Source organism: Callorhinchus milii, unplaced genomic scaffold (genome assembly GCF_018977255.1).
Source record: "Callorhinchus milii isolate IMCB2004 unplaced genomic scaffold, IMCB_Cmil_1.0 Scaffold4, whole genome shotgun sequence".
NCBI lineage: Eukaryota > Metazoa > Chordata > Chondrichthyes > Chimaeriformes > Callorhinchidae > Callorhinchus > Callorhinchus milii.
Genome location: NW_024704745.1, coordinates 10294764 through 10311668, shown reverse-complemented (window position 1 = coordinate 10311668; position 16905 = coordinate 10294764). Strand labels below are relative to the sequence as shown.

General features: G+C 38.2%; 1 protein-coding gene across 1 annotated transcript in view; it reads left to right on the top strand.

The window, feature by feature from the left end:
* The window catches only part of cblb (Cbl proto-oncogene B, E3 ubiquitin protein ligase), a 109777-nt gene that overhangs the window by 58853 nt on the left and 34019 nt on the right, over window positions 1–16905 (top strand). The window contains exons 3-7 of the mRNA XM_042334340.1: window positions 4456–4612; window positions 7379–7500; window positions 15276–15413; window positions 15556–15643; window positions 16083–16214. Of these exons, the coding sequence (XP_042190274.1) occupies window positions 4456–4612; window positions 7379–7500; window positions 15276–15413; window positions 15556–15643; window positions 16083–16214 (637 nt within the window). The remainder of the gene's footprint in view (window positions 1–4455; window positions 4613–7378; window positions 7501–15275; window positions 15414–15555; window positions 15644–16082; window positions 16215–16905) is intronic.

The following is a 16905-nucleotide window of genomic DNA, read 5'->3' as shown; positions in this document are numbered from 1 at the left end:
CCAGTTTTTGTCATGCAGTTTCTGACGTCAGGACTCCTGGACTGAACTCATTTTAACTCACAAACTTGGATTATTCAAGTGTTGCTTTGATACACTACAGCACCAATCAACTGAGGATGGAATGGTCATTTTGAAGGAAGAGACAATGTGCTCCTCCGCTGCATTATCTTAATTTATTACTTTTCAATGGTGGTACATGTGGGTCAGCATAGTCGAGAGATTTCCTAAACTTTCAATCTGCCTGCTCTCTTGCATCCTCTGATACAATATAGATGGAGTCCACTCGTATATGATTTTTGTTACTGTTTAATCTGTTCCTTGCAGGGTTTAAAAATATTTTGATTCATGTACTAAAGGAACTATGCACCTTACCAGAAGTATTGAGGAGATATCCTCACAAGTACTCTAAATTCAGAAAGTCTCACCAACGACAATTTTTTTTACACATTTGTATAGCGCCTAATAATAATCCCTCCAAAACCAAAAACAATAATAAATTGGTCATTTTCAATCTACGACTGTTTGTGGGACATTGCTGTGCGCAATTGGCTGCTGCGTTCGCCCACAAATATACAGTCAATTCACTTTACGGTGTGTTCTGTGAAGCGCTTTGGGACGTCCTCCCGACGTGAAAAGCGCTATATCAAATGCAAGGACTATTATTATTATTATTCATGTCAGCAGGATGACCCAAAACGCTGAGTTTAAAAGCTTTTGTAGAATGACACTGAAAAATGCAAACATTTATTGCCTACATTTTACGTCTTGGCTGAGTTACCATTGCCTCTCAATTAATTATTGGGCACAGTTTCATATAGTAAAGAACACAAATGCAGTTCATCTCATGAGATCAAACCATGTTCCTGTCATATCGGTAAGATGATGGTTGCGTTTCCACATTTGCAGTTGTGCAAATATACACTTTGCAAATTGATTTCATTGTGCTTCCTGTACGTAAACATGAGCCCCCTGGGAGAGACTGTTTTTCTCCACTTGTTAACACAATGGAATCTGCCTATTTAGAGCAGGGAACATGACTCACATCTCCATTTGTGGTTTTGACTCATCAAAGGCTTGCTATTTTCAAAGCAGCAGCATTTTAATCTAGTTGAGGTTGCTGTACATTACTGTCCTGGGGTGAGCATGTAACACAAGGAGCTCCTCGGCTGTATTATCCTAATTTATTGCTTTTCAAAGGTGGATCTTGTAGATCAGCATAGTTGAGAGAGTTGTTAAACTTTCGGAAATTTTTTGACAAATTTGGCATTTCACTGAATTCCAATCTTCTGAAAACATGCACGTATAACAAGTCACTATAATTTCATGATATTGAGAAGATAAAATAGCAATGCCACCATATGATCTGCTTGTATGATTAATTTTTCCAACAGTCTACCCAGTGCAGATGGCACAAGAAATGTTGTTTTCAAAATTCACTCTAACTTTAATAAGATATGCAATATAAATAGAATTCCCACGGGGAGGGGTAGTTTATAAACCCAAATCTTTAAGTGGGAAATAAAAACAGAAATCGCTGGAAACACACAGGTACTTCAGAATATTTCAGATCATTGGCCTGAAACGTTAACTCACTTTTCTCTCTCCATAGATGCTGCTTGACCTGCTGAGTGTTCCCAATAACTTATTTTTATTTCAGATTTCCAGCATCTGCAGTCGTTTAAGTGGGATGTGGTTCTTAAAATAACTCCTCCCTGCTAGTTTTCCACCATGTTAACTGTGTATTTACTCAATTTAGTCACCTTTATGTTGACACTAAAAGCAAAAATGTACCCAGTCTAAGAACCATGTAAGACGTGATAATGAATAGTACACAATCGCAATTTAAATTTAAAATGTAATCTTACAAATATTTACAATAATAGAAATCTGTTGTTTGCTCGAACAGGAACTAGTTAAAGGGCAGCTCAGTATTTCAAAATCCATTGTTCAGTTCGCTTATTTTTCCTCCCTCTCTCTGGTCCCACTAGAGTTCTTGATTGTAAATACTGTATGTTGAAGAAGATGATTCACAGGAAGATTTAGAATTCAGAACATTTAGAACTGATCATTTGCTCCGTATTAATCTGCAAGTGCAATATCTTTCTGGAATCCAGTCATTCAGTGTTCCAACTATATTCAAAGCTGTAACCTTTTCATTGTCACCATGAACCAGGAAAGACGTCAAGTTTTTGTACGTTTCTTTTGATGTGGTATCTCTGCATAATACTAAGTGGTTTCCTGTTTATCACACATTTAGCACAATATAGTGCTCAAGATCTTTGGTTAGCACAGTCTAGTGCTGAAGACATTCTGGTATCTCCTGTATTTTTTGTGTTTTTTTCCTTCTTGGAAGTGTGATCCCAAGGGGGTTCTTCTTGGAGCTGAACTGGCTCCAAGGTGATTGTCTGGCAATGGAATGTCGGAATCGAACAAGCCCTCTGTGCCGGTCTTGGTAGTCCGATTCCTGAGCCAGGCAGGTCCACAGTATTCCAGAGCACAGCTGATAACAGCACAGCCTGGCCTGGAAGGGCAGACCAGTCACTGGAAGCAGGCAGTTAACCCACTCGGCTCCTGTTAACCCTGCAAGCCAAAGCCCTAACGGGTAGGTTGGTCTTAGCTGGCCAAGCAGCGGGAAAGCTTGCTGGATGGCAAAACCAATGGCAGGCAATGCGGTTTTAGCTGGTTATCCTCCAGCAGTACCCTAATGCACACTCTGGGGTCCCCAAGCCTTGGCTCTTGTCAACTTAATACTTGCACCTAATACTTTCCGGAATTAGGTAAGTAGGCTGCATCCCTCCAAGGAGAGAGCGCACATTTCATTCCAGCAATCTGTCTCTGGGATTTCCATGGGTAGGTGGGATGCATGGAAATCTCAGCTTGGTTTGGATACTCTTTCGCCATTACTTGTTCATAATGTTATTTAGTGCTGATTGGTAGCTTCAATTTAGCAAACCTCAGGAAGCATTGTTACTCTTGCGGGATGTTTCAGGTTATTTGCTCGTCAGGACATTTAACACCCAATGACTACATTAAAGGGGTTTATGACTAATTGGGGGGGAAATTGCCCCCTTCATTGAATACAATGGGATATTTTTGGATAATACACCAGTAATCTACCTTGAAAAATTCAGCAACAGAAGCTATTTGATAACATTTATGCAATGTAATTTAGCCTTTTTTGGATATACATTTCTCCTTTTGAAAAGTGAGAGAATGTTGCATTGACCCTGAGACTCCCAACATACTTTGTGCTTTGTGTTACTTAAGTTAAACATTATGAGCAAATCTGCAACATTATACATAATGGTTTTGTAGACAATAGAGTGGTCGCATTTGTGGTTTGTGGTTTGATGAGAAACAATAGTCAATAGTGTAGATTTCAGTGGGACATTCTAATGTCTCACACCAGGAACCAGAGCGCTTGAAAACCTTGTTGTTGTTGTTTTCCCCATGGTTTTACAATGAGTGTCTGGTTTAAACAGCTGTTTAATTGCACTAATGAATCCCATCACTTCAAATGAAATTTGATGAAAATTGAGCAGCATTTGGTTAATTGGCATAATAACTACTATGACAATATTGCTGCAATCAGGTTTCCTTGAGTACTGCGGAAGAAGAGGAACTTTATTGAATGTGTTTCCTCCCTTTAGTGGAAGTGCAGGGAGCAGTACGCCTGATATAATTAGCACTTTGCATGATTTCTATTTGGGGATTTTGCTGACAAAGTAGACCTTTCAATGCTTACTTTCATGTCCTTGTGCTTTTTATAATTACCTGTGGTTTTGCCATCATTCACAATTGTCCAATAATAGTCAACCTGGGAAGGAATACTTGTGATTTACAAGCTGACTATTTACCACAAGCGGATTTAAAATGAGAATTTAGAAGGACCTTCTTTACACAGATGGCGATGCGAATGTTGAACTCACTACTGGAAGCTGTATTTGAAGTACAAAACATCAACATGTTTAAGAGAAAGCTTGATGTATACATGAGGAGAAGGGAATAGAAGAAGGGATAGAGGGGTGGAGGCTTGTGTGGAGGATGCATGCACAGATAAGTTTGGCTGTATGGCATGTTCTTGTGCTATAATATTCTAGTTGGTATAATTATCTATTTGCCCCTTGTATTTTATTCAAAGCATTTCAAGGGTTCCATGGTTTGTTGTGTGCATGATATTCTTTTGATCAAATGACCTGTATCGAAAGTGACATACAGACAAAAGCAGTTTTGGTTCGGGGTAAATTCTGTTGTTGTAAAATCCTACTTATAACTGATATAAATGACAGAATAAAGACTGGGTGGATGTTGAATTAGTAACAATAAACCTAAAAGGATGCTGGCTTCATTTTGTTCTATGTATAATTCATTCATTATATGTGTACTGCCAAAATCTAGGATCCTCTTTGATGGCCAATGTGGGTTATTTATATATGATATTTTCATTATTTTCAGGACTATAGTTCCGTGGAAAGTGTTCAGACAGTGCCTTCATGAAGTCCACCCTATCAGCTCTGGTTTGGAAGCCATGGCGCTCAAGTCTACAATAGATCTAACCTGTAATGATTACATTTCAATCTTTGAATTTGATATCTTCACTAGACTCTTCCAGGTAAGTGGGCCACTAATGAAATTGCTCTTTATAAAACTAAAGCAATTGCCGCACGCTATTAGAATAATTTTCCAACTGTTGTATCAATAATATTAGTGCTTACAAATCATGAATATCATTCAGTTTTATTACCTAACATGAATACTGTCTCAAAGGATTTCAGAATTATTCTCTTGGGCTGCCCTTTAAAAATAAACAGATGTGTCTGATTATCGTACGGTTCCTTTGGTGATTTGGTTGTAGCAGGAGTCAGTCAAACCCATTTTAGTAGCTCATCCTTCGAATGAGATGTTAAACCAAGGCCCGGATTGCGAATTCGGGGTACACTAAAGATACTCTGGCACAATTTGAAAATAGAAGGGAGTTTCTCCCGGTGTTCTGACTAACAATCCTCCAGATAAATTAGCCGTTCACTTTATGGCTGTCTATGGGACTTTGCTGTATGCCAGTTGTGTTCACCTACAAAATACAGTCACTCCCACAAGAAAAATAACTTCCTTTATGGAGTACCTATCATGTAGAATAATGTCGCAGAGTGCTTTACAGCGGGACGGACGCTGAGAAGGGGTAACTGAAAGTGACTATGGGTGTGGTCAAAGACCTAGATTTTATTTGGGACTTGAAAATGCGCAAGATGAGTGGTTAGTGGAGGAAGTTGCAAAGGTTAACGGAACAGAATTCGAAAGCTCAGCCACCGATGGTGTCATGGTTAGGGCAGAGATGCGCAGCAAACCCAAGTGGAGGGGACAAGTAGAGAAGTGTTGTTGGAGGTAATCGGAGCGCTAGTTTTAGCCCACATATATACGGTCAACTCACTTTACAGCATATTCTGTGAAGCGCTTTGAGATATCGAGAAGATGTGAAAAGCGCTATATCAAATTCAAGGATTATTATTATAGTGAGTTGCATGGGCTATACTACTATAATGTGTGTAATACTATCCTTTTTCTTCAATAACATTTAATGCCTATACTCCCTCCACCTCAAGTGTATATCTCCTATTGAATACCTCAAAATGGCTTCAGAAATGTTCTCAAAACATTATATTTTTTATAGGAATTTATGGCTTCAGACACTGCAATCCATTTCTCACAGTTATTCGTGTGAAGAAGTGCTTTTGAGTTCACTTTTAACTGTCTTAACTCTTAATTATAAGATTATTTCCATTTGTTCTAACAGAACATATTTGTCAAAATTCTGATGGATGTGATGTATTTTCTAATTCTTTCAATGCCTTAAAATACCTCAATGATTAATAGTGCTTTAACGCTTATTCTTTATCCTTATTGGGTAAAACACATTTGTCCAATGCAGTATTTGATGTGTGTGTATATATAGATTGATATTAACTTTGTCTTTACATATTGCTTCTAATGGGGACTGGCCAATGGTCACTTTATAATGTATATTGCCAGCAAGGCCGAAAACAAATGAAGAAAAAAATTCTGGAAGATGTGCCAGACTCGGTTTCAAGAGCTCAAACTTTTTATTTCTTTAAGCATGTAGCGTAGTAAAAATGAAAGCATGCAGATAGCTTATTCTCTTGAACAGCACAAATGGTTTTAGGCCCAATGCAGTAGAAGCCTATTTTAGCGTGAGTTTACTTATTCAGTAGTGTCATTTATTTAACAAACAATCTAAATACAGGCAGAAGTTTGGCAACTTTCAAACGCCAGCTGGTGCCTCACGTGACATTTTTATATTNAAAAAAAGGCCCTCTTCCAGGTTATCAGATTGCCACCAACGTCTTCTCTGCATGATGTGTGACCTGATGACCCAGAAGTCAGCCTTTTTTGGTCAGAACTGCAGAACTGACTGGTGAACGTGCCTTGTTATTGCACTGGTTGTGAGTTTATGGATCCCAATCACACATTATAATGGGGAGCTACTGTATGTGGTTCTCTGATTGTAAAATGTATACATTGTAATGTTGTGTACTTGAATGCTCTTCAGTGTTATTTAACATGTAATCAAGCAGCAATACCAGCAGAGTGTGATGCCTCAGTGTATTGAAGCTGTACTTCAGATAGAAGAATCTGATTATTTCAGAAATGTAAATCAAGTGGTGTTTCCCTGGGGCTGGGTGGGGGGGCAGAAGAGTAAGCTTTAGTAAGCACTATATTAGTGCGAGTTGTTGTTGTAAAGGAGTGGGCAGGAATGTGGTACGGTGAAAGAAAATTGCCTATATCAATAGGGTAATATTAAGCACAATTAATTTGAATGTACAACTCATTTGCTCATCCTATAACTAAATAATTCCTGAAAGAGGCTAATCACTTCCGACTGGCTGATGTGTCCTGACACATCAGCCTAACTAGTCCTGATGTGAAATATGATGGCAAACCTGGTATACTGATTAGATTAAGGAGAAAAGCGGAATTATGTTTTTGGTCTGTATCAAAGGCAGACGTACTGGCTCCTTTTGAATTTGTAGATAACTCCAATAGAAAGCTAACACTGAGTGGGGTAGATGGACTCATTTTGTCCTGAAATGTTGCTGATGCATCTCCGAAATTACATTATTACAAAATCCAGAGGGAAGGTTTCCCTTCTCCTTTTACATTTGTCATTTTCATCCTTGTTTAAGTTGTCTTACACAAAAATGTCTTAAGAATTAGAGGGCATTGAATATTGAGTGCAATTTACGTGAAGCAGAAGCTCATAGCTTTGGTGCTTTTGTTTGTTACTTCTCAATGATCGCAGTTATTTTGCCTTGTATATTTTGGTGAATTGGTGAAAAGCAAATTATTTTTTTCTTTTTGTCAGCCCTGGACATCAATCTTAAGGAACTGGAACTTCTTGGCTGTGACTCATCCTGGCTATATGGCTTTTCTTACGTACGATGAGGTGAAGGCCCGGCTCCAAAAATACATCAACAAACCTGGCAGGTAGGGGGTGAACCAAATGCTATGTGAAACCATGCAATCACTTAGGATTTATCTTTTGTGTCGGGGGAGTGTAGTAAATAATGCTTGTATTTGATTTTGTGTATTATTACCAAAAAACACTGCAAATTTCTTCCTACAGTGTTACTTCCAGTTCTAGTGACTATTATTAAAGTTGCATTTTTCTGATTGTTCTGGTTTTAATCTTCATCTAGCTCTATATACTGTATCTGTAACAGTGCAACAACTTTGTTATAGAATTGGTGCCTGGAACAGATTTTACATAGATAGCTTAAGAAAAATGAAATGATGGTACCAAACATTATTCATCCTGCTCTTTTTGAATCTATTTTATTAAGTTACTGCCAAAAAAACAAACTATGACGTGAGGCTAATCAAACTGATGCAGAGACCATCAGGAATAGTTAACGTGGGTTTAAAAACCATATGTTATCCCTCTGCTGAAATTCTTGTTGAAGCAATAAGGAATAGTCAGCTTGCTTTAGTAGCAGCAGCTTTGAGGTGAAAATTTTGGTTGCTGGAGACAATCTAATAGATGCAGTCCACTTGGATTTTTAGAAATCATTTGGTATGAGCCACATTCGAGAAGGTTGAATGAGACTCTGCTGACCACTGTGAAATTGTTCTTTCACTTCATGACTGTTTGTAGCACATTGCAGTGAACAAATTGGCTGTTGCATTTGCCCACAAAATACAGCCACTCTTCACAGTGCAAATCCTCTGAAGCTCTTTGAGGACGTGATAATCTGCTACATCAGAAACAAAATGATTATAAATAACCAAATTATGGAGCATATTAATTCTACTGAATATTAAAACCAGAATAATAGACATATTAGCTTGGCTGGATTCTGAAATGNTTTTTTTCTTGGCTCCGGCTTTCAGTTCAAATTCCCTGTTGACTTGTTGCATTAGAATTCTGTGTTTTAGATCAGATGTATTCATCTGAAGTTCCCAGTATTGTGCCATATGTTGTCATGTTAGCTTCATATTTCATCTGTTCCATAATTAGAAAGGTTTGTTATATTTCTCAGTTTCATGCTTGCTCTGTGCACCCGACTGTTTGTTTTTATACCATATGTTCTGTTTAATTTGCCTTCAATTATTGGCCAGCTCCTGAATAGAAGCCAGGCTAAATAATAAGTATTAGAACTGGCAAAGCTACTTTGCTAAAGGCTGGAATTTATTAGTTTTAATTGCAGCAGTTATGTCTGACAAAGTAAACAGACTATTAAACCAGCATCAGTTCTTTGTGTATGGATGGAGTAATCTAAAAGCCCCAGGCCTCTGCATATTATTTGCCTTAAAGCAAATCTTTGCCATCGTCCTGCTGTGCTCACACTCCAGTTGTTTGGTTGTATTTGGTTTTAAATGACTCTTAGCATTCACATTTAGATGCCAGCAGGGTTGATCTCTTGATTGTGTGGTTGTAAGTCAATTGGCGGATCGCTTTTCCGGGCGAGGGTAATAATTCCTTCAAAAAATATAATAATAATTTTGTCACTTCAATCCATGACTTTGTGGAACGTTGCTGTGCGCAATTGGCTGTCACGTTTCTCCCACAAAACACAGTGTCACTACATCTTACAGTGTATCCTGTGAAACGCTTTGAGACATCTCAAAGACGCGATAAGGCGCTGTGTGAAATGCAAAGGATTTTTGTTATTGTAGATCACTTGAGATAATTTTTCTGATAAAGCAAACTCTTCAGCTCAACGTGGTTGATGGTGCATTGCATTTTGTTCATAGAACTAAGAGCAGTACTCAAGTGGAGGCACTGACAACGGAGATTGAGGAGAAGGTCTACACTGATCTTCCAGTTCCGACCTTGCCTCATGTGTCAACATGTGTGGAAACATCATACAGTAGATTCCTGTTATAATGTGGTAGATGAATCTATAAACTCCCAAACCACTTTATAACTAAATGCGAATGCTAGTCAGTGCTTTCACATTGCTGGCAGAAAGCTGGCCAGCTTGTAAATAGTTGCTTGGCTTCTTGTATGCTGGCTAGTGATTTGAAGCCCAGATGGAGTCGGCTGGGTTTCTGTGCAGATACTCAGTGAATGCAGAATGTTGACTGGCAATCATTCCCTGTTATTGTACTCTTTGGGATTCTGTGGACTCAAAACTGCCACATAATTAGTCTCTCGTGCAGCACTAATGCTGTTCAATGCTTATGTTTTGCAAGGCAGACTCAACTTGATGTAAAATCATTTTCTGGAGAGCAGTTTATCAGAATGGTAAACATTTCAATATAATGAGAAAGTTCGTCCCCTAATTTTAATGATCGTGTTTACTGAATCTAGCAGCAGAATTCACATCAAACACATTGCATTACAAATACTTAGTTGTGTGGTTCACAGTGAGTACAAGAGGGCTTTAGCATACAGTTACTACACTGACAATTGTCTGGAAATGTGGCTCTGTAATCTGTGTTTACATAACACCAACACTAGAATTTAGACTTTAATAGTACTTTAAAAGTGGCTCATGCTAATTAGCATGTTTTTCTGTAAAAGAATTTTAAACTGTGAAATAGTTATGATGTAGAAAGGAATGTGGTAGACTGATCGTTTACAATGCATAACACACGCCTTTTATCTTAAGCTGGAATGTCAGTTCTGGTTAAGGTTACAATACCAAGCTCTGCCAGTGTCTTAACCGGTAAATACACTTGTGTTGTCGTACTGAACTGTCAGAATTGAACATTGCCAATTGAATGTATTTTGAGTTGACCAGTCTCGAAAAGAGCAGCACTATCATTGAAAATCTGCTAGTAAGTTGATGGCATGTGCATACAATGGAGGAAATTGCAATTAAATTGAAGGAAAAATGTAAAAAAAAATAAAGTGGCCGTGCTGAATATAAACCGTGCGGTTGACAATTACTGCATAGAAGTGTGTTAATTTTATATTCAGAGTACTGGGACCTTGTCCCAAGGTGCAGCAACCAAAATGAACCAAACCAATGGACAAGCGTGCAAAACTTGCTAGGCTGAGGTTGACATTTTAGTTCATCGAACCACTAAATTCTTCTACATCAGTGAAGGAAATGGCTCATAAGTCAAAATTAATTCAAGTGCCTTTAATGTCCCCTATGAACATGTGTTTTGGTTGTCCTTTTGTCTCCCTTGCACCTGCTGTGCAGATAGACGGATGTCTCATGGTTGTGCAGTAACTATATGGTGTGTCTTTTAATCTATTTATGGCAATGAATCTCTTACACATTTTCCCAAAGCATCAACCTATTCAAATGCTTCTGATGATCCATTCCACACGAAGCATAACTGTGCAAAGATGAAGCAGCTGGTATATTATCTGCACTGGTAGCAAAGCTAATGTTTCTTGAGCATTAGTAGGTGCTTAATCTTAATAAGAGAAACAATTATGTTGTTGTGTGGTTTTATTTTAATGTTCTATAGAATAAATTTTGTAACCCAATTAAGTTTAAAACAGATTGTCAGACTTCAATGTTTTTTACTTGCAACAAAATTGAGGATTAAGGAAGTACTGAATTGAGATAAGTGTGTTTACATGAAGCAGATGACATTTCGGATTACATTTCTGTTGCTAAGTCAGCAGTGCAGTGGTCAAAGTCTTTGTGAAAGTTAAGGTTCCACCCACGTAAAGAACAAACAATCTTCTGTAAATGGATGTTTTGCACATTGTAAACTAAACTCTTATCTCCCAATTTTAAAAAAATCACAAAACGTGATTCTAAATAGCACCCTTTCAGTTTAAAACATTGGTCAATGCTTTTTTTTAAATGAACAAATCTGCTGAATAGACTTGATGATGTCTTGTTTCTGAGCTGCATTTGTATATTTCAGACACATTTGGGTCTGGTTGTGTAAGTTTTGTTCTGCCGAGGGCAACTGATGTAATTGCCAAAAGAAAACAAACGGAATCCTATTTTTAGTGTCTGGTTTAGTAGCTGGGCTATTGATATATGGCTGCAAAAATGTCATGAGAATAAGCTGGGGATATCTTGCACCATGTTTTCAGTCTGGCTTCAGAGACTTGTGGGGGTGATGAGCTGAACAAGCTTGAGTATGAAAAATATTTTGGCCCTGAACATTCAGTCACCAAAGCGATTAAATTTTAGAATTTGTTCATGACATTTTTCTTAACTGGTTCGCACGTTTTCAATACAAATATTTTTTTTTCAATTCATTTTGTTGTATGCTGCAAAGGTCAGAATAATTTAGTCTGTCCATTATTTTGTAGTCCAACTTGACTTGTCTGGCTATAGAGTTGAATAACAATAATCCTTGCATTTGGCATAGTGCCTTTCACGTCAGGATGACGTCCCAAAGCGCTTCACGAGGTATATTGTAAAGTGGAGTGATAGTGTGTGTTGTGGACAAACGTGGCAGCCAACTTGTGTTCAGTGATGTCCCACAAGCAAGAGAAATCCCTTCCATTTTTGAATAGTGCCATGGGATCTTTAACGCCCAACTGAACAGGCAGACGGGGCTCGGTTTAGCATGTCATTCAGAAAGACGGCACATCCAACAATGCAGCATACCCCCAGCACTGCATTGGTGTCAGGTTGGACTGTACAAGTTTTGGATTTGGTTCTTGAACGCACAACCTTCTGACTTATGCAAGAGCACTACCAACTGAGCTAGCCTTTTCATATTTAAAACAAATTGTGGGCCAGGTCTAAGTTAAATATTCTAAGTTGGTGCTGGGTCTCAGAAATGAAAATCTTGCACAGGGTCCCCAGCAGACTCTTCAGAGCTTCCCTCTCTGACTGTCCAGCGCCTTGGGATGTCCTCCTGTCATGAAAGGCGTATTACAACTGTAATTTGTTGTTGCTGCTGCGGTTTACAGTTGGCCTCACTGCCATTGGTTTAAGGAGTAGAAAAACTGTATCTGGAAATATTGTATGAGAATAGGATTGAACTTCTCAAAATACCAACACCAACCAGCCTTACTCATGAAATGTTGCCGTTTCAGTTACTGGAATACATATACACCCATGTTACCATACCCCACTGAAAGGAAGGAGGAGATGGGGGAGAGCCTTCAGCAGGGGAGAAATTTAGAGGGAACGTTGATAACTCACTCCCCCTTTCCCTCAGCCCCATTGTCATGCATTTCTTGAAGCCTTGTTTTCAATCTGCTGCCATTTTGACCCAAAGTTATTCAACTAGTGAGCTATTAACAGTTATATGCAACATTTATTTTGTGGAGGGCATGCATTTCAACACAAAAAAATAGTTTCTGATTAGGACAAATGTCACCAGCACGGTGGGAAGGTCAGTTGTTTCAGTGTTTCTCATGCATTTTTTGCCTGTACTGTTTCTGCTGTAAATTACTGAGAAATATTAAAAAAAACGAGGGTTGCTTCCTATTTAAGATTTAAATCTTTGGTGTGGCAATCTTTAATATGTGTGTTAGACCATGGCTTTAAAACCAAGCCATGATCTAACACACAAAGTTATCTTGTGTTGCAGAGTAAGTCAACATGGTCACAGTAAAATCTTATCCTACGGCAAAATCTAGCTAGCGGTGCATCTGAAGTACACCATTAGTAATAATGCTAATAATCCTTGCATTTGGTATAGCGCCTTTTCATGTCATTGAGACGTCTCCAAGCGCTTCACAGAATATATTGTAAAGTGGACTGACTGTATATTTTGTGGCGGAAACGCGGCAGCCAATTGTGCACAGCAGTGTCCCACAAACGATCATGGATTGAGTAACCAAATTATTATTATTATTTTTTGGGGAGGATTATTACTGCCAAAATTATTTAACTTATTTAAAGATCCTTAAATGGTCGCTGCCATTCAGCGTTCCAAGTTTGTCATGTCACTGAAATCCAGCTTCCATTGCTTCCTTCTGTATGTGGCAACTCAGTGCTTCTCCCTTCAAAAGGTTGTGTGTTGTGCTCTATGTGACTAGATCGTTTTGGACTGGTACAATTTGGATGTGGTTTGGATGTGATTTTTTTTCCTTTTACACTTGTTGCTCGTCCTGTTGCTCTCGGTTAATGCTGGCAGTTAAGTTTCCATTTGACCAATCAATAATCTGGTGGAAATTGTCACTTATTGTAATAAATGGAATTGATTGCATTTGATATCTGGCGACTCTCATGTTTTCTAATTTTATTTGCCGTTAATGAAGAAATTGAGCACCGTCCTCGCATTAGAGGAAGTATTATTACCCTTGAGCCTGGCATCCTCTAAATGAATCATATTATTGCACATAACAAAATGCCATGGCTAAAGGCATTATTCTGCTGTATGGTTTGTTCTGTGGTTTTAAAGATTTGCTAAGACTTCATTCTGTAATTCGAGTACAGCATTTACATTTCCCCTTATCCTACTTTATTGAATAATTCCACTTTTAGCTTTGAAACTCCTTCATAAATCAAAGACATGCACATTTTTTTAAAGAAGTGTAGTTTTTTTTACTTTGCATGGTATTCTTTGAGTGAAAACCATAGCTGGTTCACATTACAAAATTTGCAAAAATTACAAATTTACACTTATATATTGCCTTATATGTTGTGAGGATGTCACAAAGCATTTAACAGTGCTGGCTGGGTACTTGAGTATGGGAGCCAAGGAGTTGGGAAGGGGAAAGATGTCCAAAAGCACAATCAAATAAACAGACTGACCTTGAGAAGGAGGAACAAGTCGGAGGGACTCCGGGTTGGAGTTTCAGAGAGCGTGGGCAAAAAGCCTGAAAACTTTTCATTTAGTTTGCCAGGTTCATTTAGTTGACAGTTTTATTATGTTATGGATGTACAGTTTGTAGGGCTAGAAGAGTTGAGGTGGGGGGGAGATGGAAACAAAAGTATCTGCAAAAATCCAGCATCTGTAGAAATGCAGTATTCATGGTACAAGTTCCATTTGTATTGTGAGCAGAGCAAAAATCTGATTTGATAACAGCAACTTGCACTTATATAGCGCCTTCCATGTAGGGGAGCGACTCAGAGCGCTTAGATAAAAATCTATCAGACAGGAAGGCTTTGTGTTTCTGATTTCTGAAAGATTCTTTGCAGTCAGATTGTTCAAAAAAAATCCACTAAATGTTAAATACACAAAGGAAATGTCCCAGGAGCCATTCTTAGATGTGAACATATCATTGCTTGCAATGATACACAATTGTAGGTTGCACTGCATGGCTTAAAATATACCCATCTCTATGTGTTCATTAACTAATTGACCACTCGTGCACACATGAGAGTAAGCTTTCCACTCCTGCAAATGTGTTGGATATCTTTTGATTTGCCAATAATATTGAAGTAACAGAAGAGATGGGTATATTTTAAGCCATGCAGTGCAACCTACAATTGTGTATCATTGCAAGCACGGAGAGTACAACGCATGCCTGGTTTCCTGGCTTGGAGTAAGGTGGCAGAGCTCTCTATACCTAGGTTGAAACTCCTCTTCTGCTCGTGAGTTCTCTTACTGATGGAAAAGTAATGGTAATCTATGACACAAGCTAAATGTTTAAATTGGTATGTTTCCCAACAAGAACCTTAATTGCTGTTCCTGCATAAAGCAGTTGTTTGGTGCTAACCATATGAAGCGTGAAGATATTTACTGCTGACTTATGAAATGCTAACCCTTACATATTTTTAGCCAATTAGTGTACATGGTCTGAGAGATCATTGTCTCCAGTCTCCAGAACGTTTATAAAAACTGAAGTCTTGATTGATTCTACATAATGGATTGGACAGTAGAGGATATTCCATACATGCAAACTTAACCGTTTCCTCTGTTTACTCTCTCCCCAGCTATATCTTCAGACTTAGCTGTACTCGACTCGGCCAGTGGGCCATTGGCTACGTCACTAATGATGGAAACATCCTACAAACCATTCCACACAACAAACCCCTCTTCCAAGCTCTCATAGATGGGTGCCGAGAAGGATTGTACGTATTTGATGATAATTTTAGTTTCATGTATTTATTTCACATGAGAAATTATTTACTGCAATGTTTTCATTGTGATTAGAATACGGTTTGTTATTTGATGAATAAAAAGTTCCTTGTCATTTTAAAAAAAACTTTTCAGCTACTTATACCCAGATGGACGGAGCTACAATCCTGATCTGACCGGATTGTGTGAACCAACACCTCATGATCACATAAAGGTGACCCAGGTAAGCTTGCTGAATGTGCATTAAAGTTCTATGTTTTATTTCAGGACTTTGTTTAGATAGATCACCCTGCTTCTGTAACAATAGTCACCAAAGAAAGTCACTTGATCAATTTTGTTCAAGGAGGGCACGTGCAAGGTGAGCCACCCACATCTTGATGGTTGTTCACAATGTACTGGAAGTGTATTGACGTCATGCTTTTGACTTGAAAGGCGCTATATCAATGTAATTTTGTTGTTTCTTTACTGGGACAGCATGTGGGTGGCATTGTAGTTGGAGGAAAATGGAGATCCTGAAGCTAAGGAAATGTTTTAAAAATGTGGATATAAATAGCAAAATGATGGTGCATTCTTATTGAGTATACAACTTGACCTTTTTTTAAATTGTCTTCATTCAATTTTCTTTCTTTTTTTAAAAAAAAACTTCAATCTCTCCCATCCAGGAGCAATATGAGCTGTACTGCGAGATGGGATCCACGTTTCAGCTGTGTAAAATCTGTGCAGAGAACGATAAGGATGTGAAGATTGAGCCATGTGGTCACTTGATGTGCACTTCTTGCTTGACAGCGTGGCAGGTGGGTGGCTGAATGCAAAGTAACAACCACTTGCATTTATATTGTGCTCTTTGTATAGGATAACATTTTCACAATGATGGGATTGGAAGCTGAGCAAGGGAGAATGGGGAAGTGGGAGGTGACTAGAGGCATAGGCAATGAAATAAGTTTTAAGGCGAGATGTAAAGAAAGATAGGGGGAGAGACAGAGTTAGAGGAAGGGAGTTTGAAATTTCTGTAAAACGTTCAGAGAAGGAAAAATATGGTGATTTGAAGGGGAAAAATTGAAGTAAAAGAATCCTTTTAACTGTTATCTCTTAAATGCATTCTGTGAACATAACTATATAAAGGGCTTATACTGCCACAGTTATGAGGTTCAAAAACATTTGTTATAAAAAGTAAACTAATGAGGTAATGTAAATGATACCAGTCAAGACAATTAGTGATGCATTTAAAATCAAGCTACATGTGTGCGATCCTGAAAGCACAAGCTACAATTTCCTGCAGGAAATATTATTCCCTTAAAATGGTTATGTTTGTACTTAAGAATATAACATTCAATCTGTCCAAATAATGCATGTGATTCAACCCGGATTTCTTTTTTCAAGGAAGGAAAATCCTAGACTTAATGTTTTGATAAGCATACAGTAATGTGAACTTTTTCTTGAATTTAATTTGTTTAATGTTTGCTATCGATTACATTGGAAGTATAA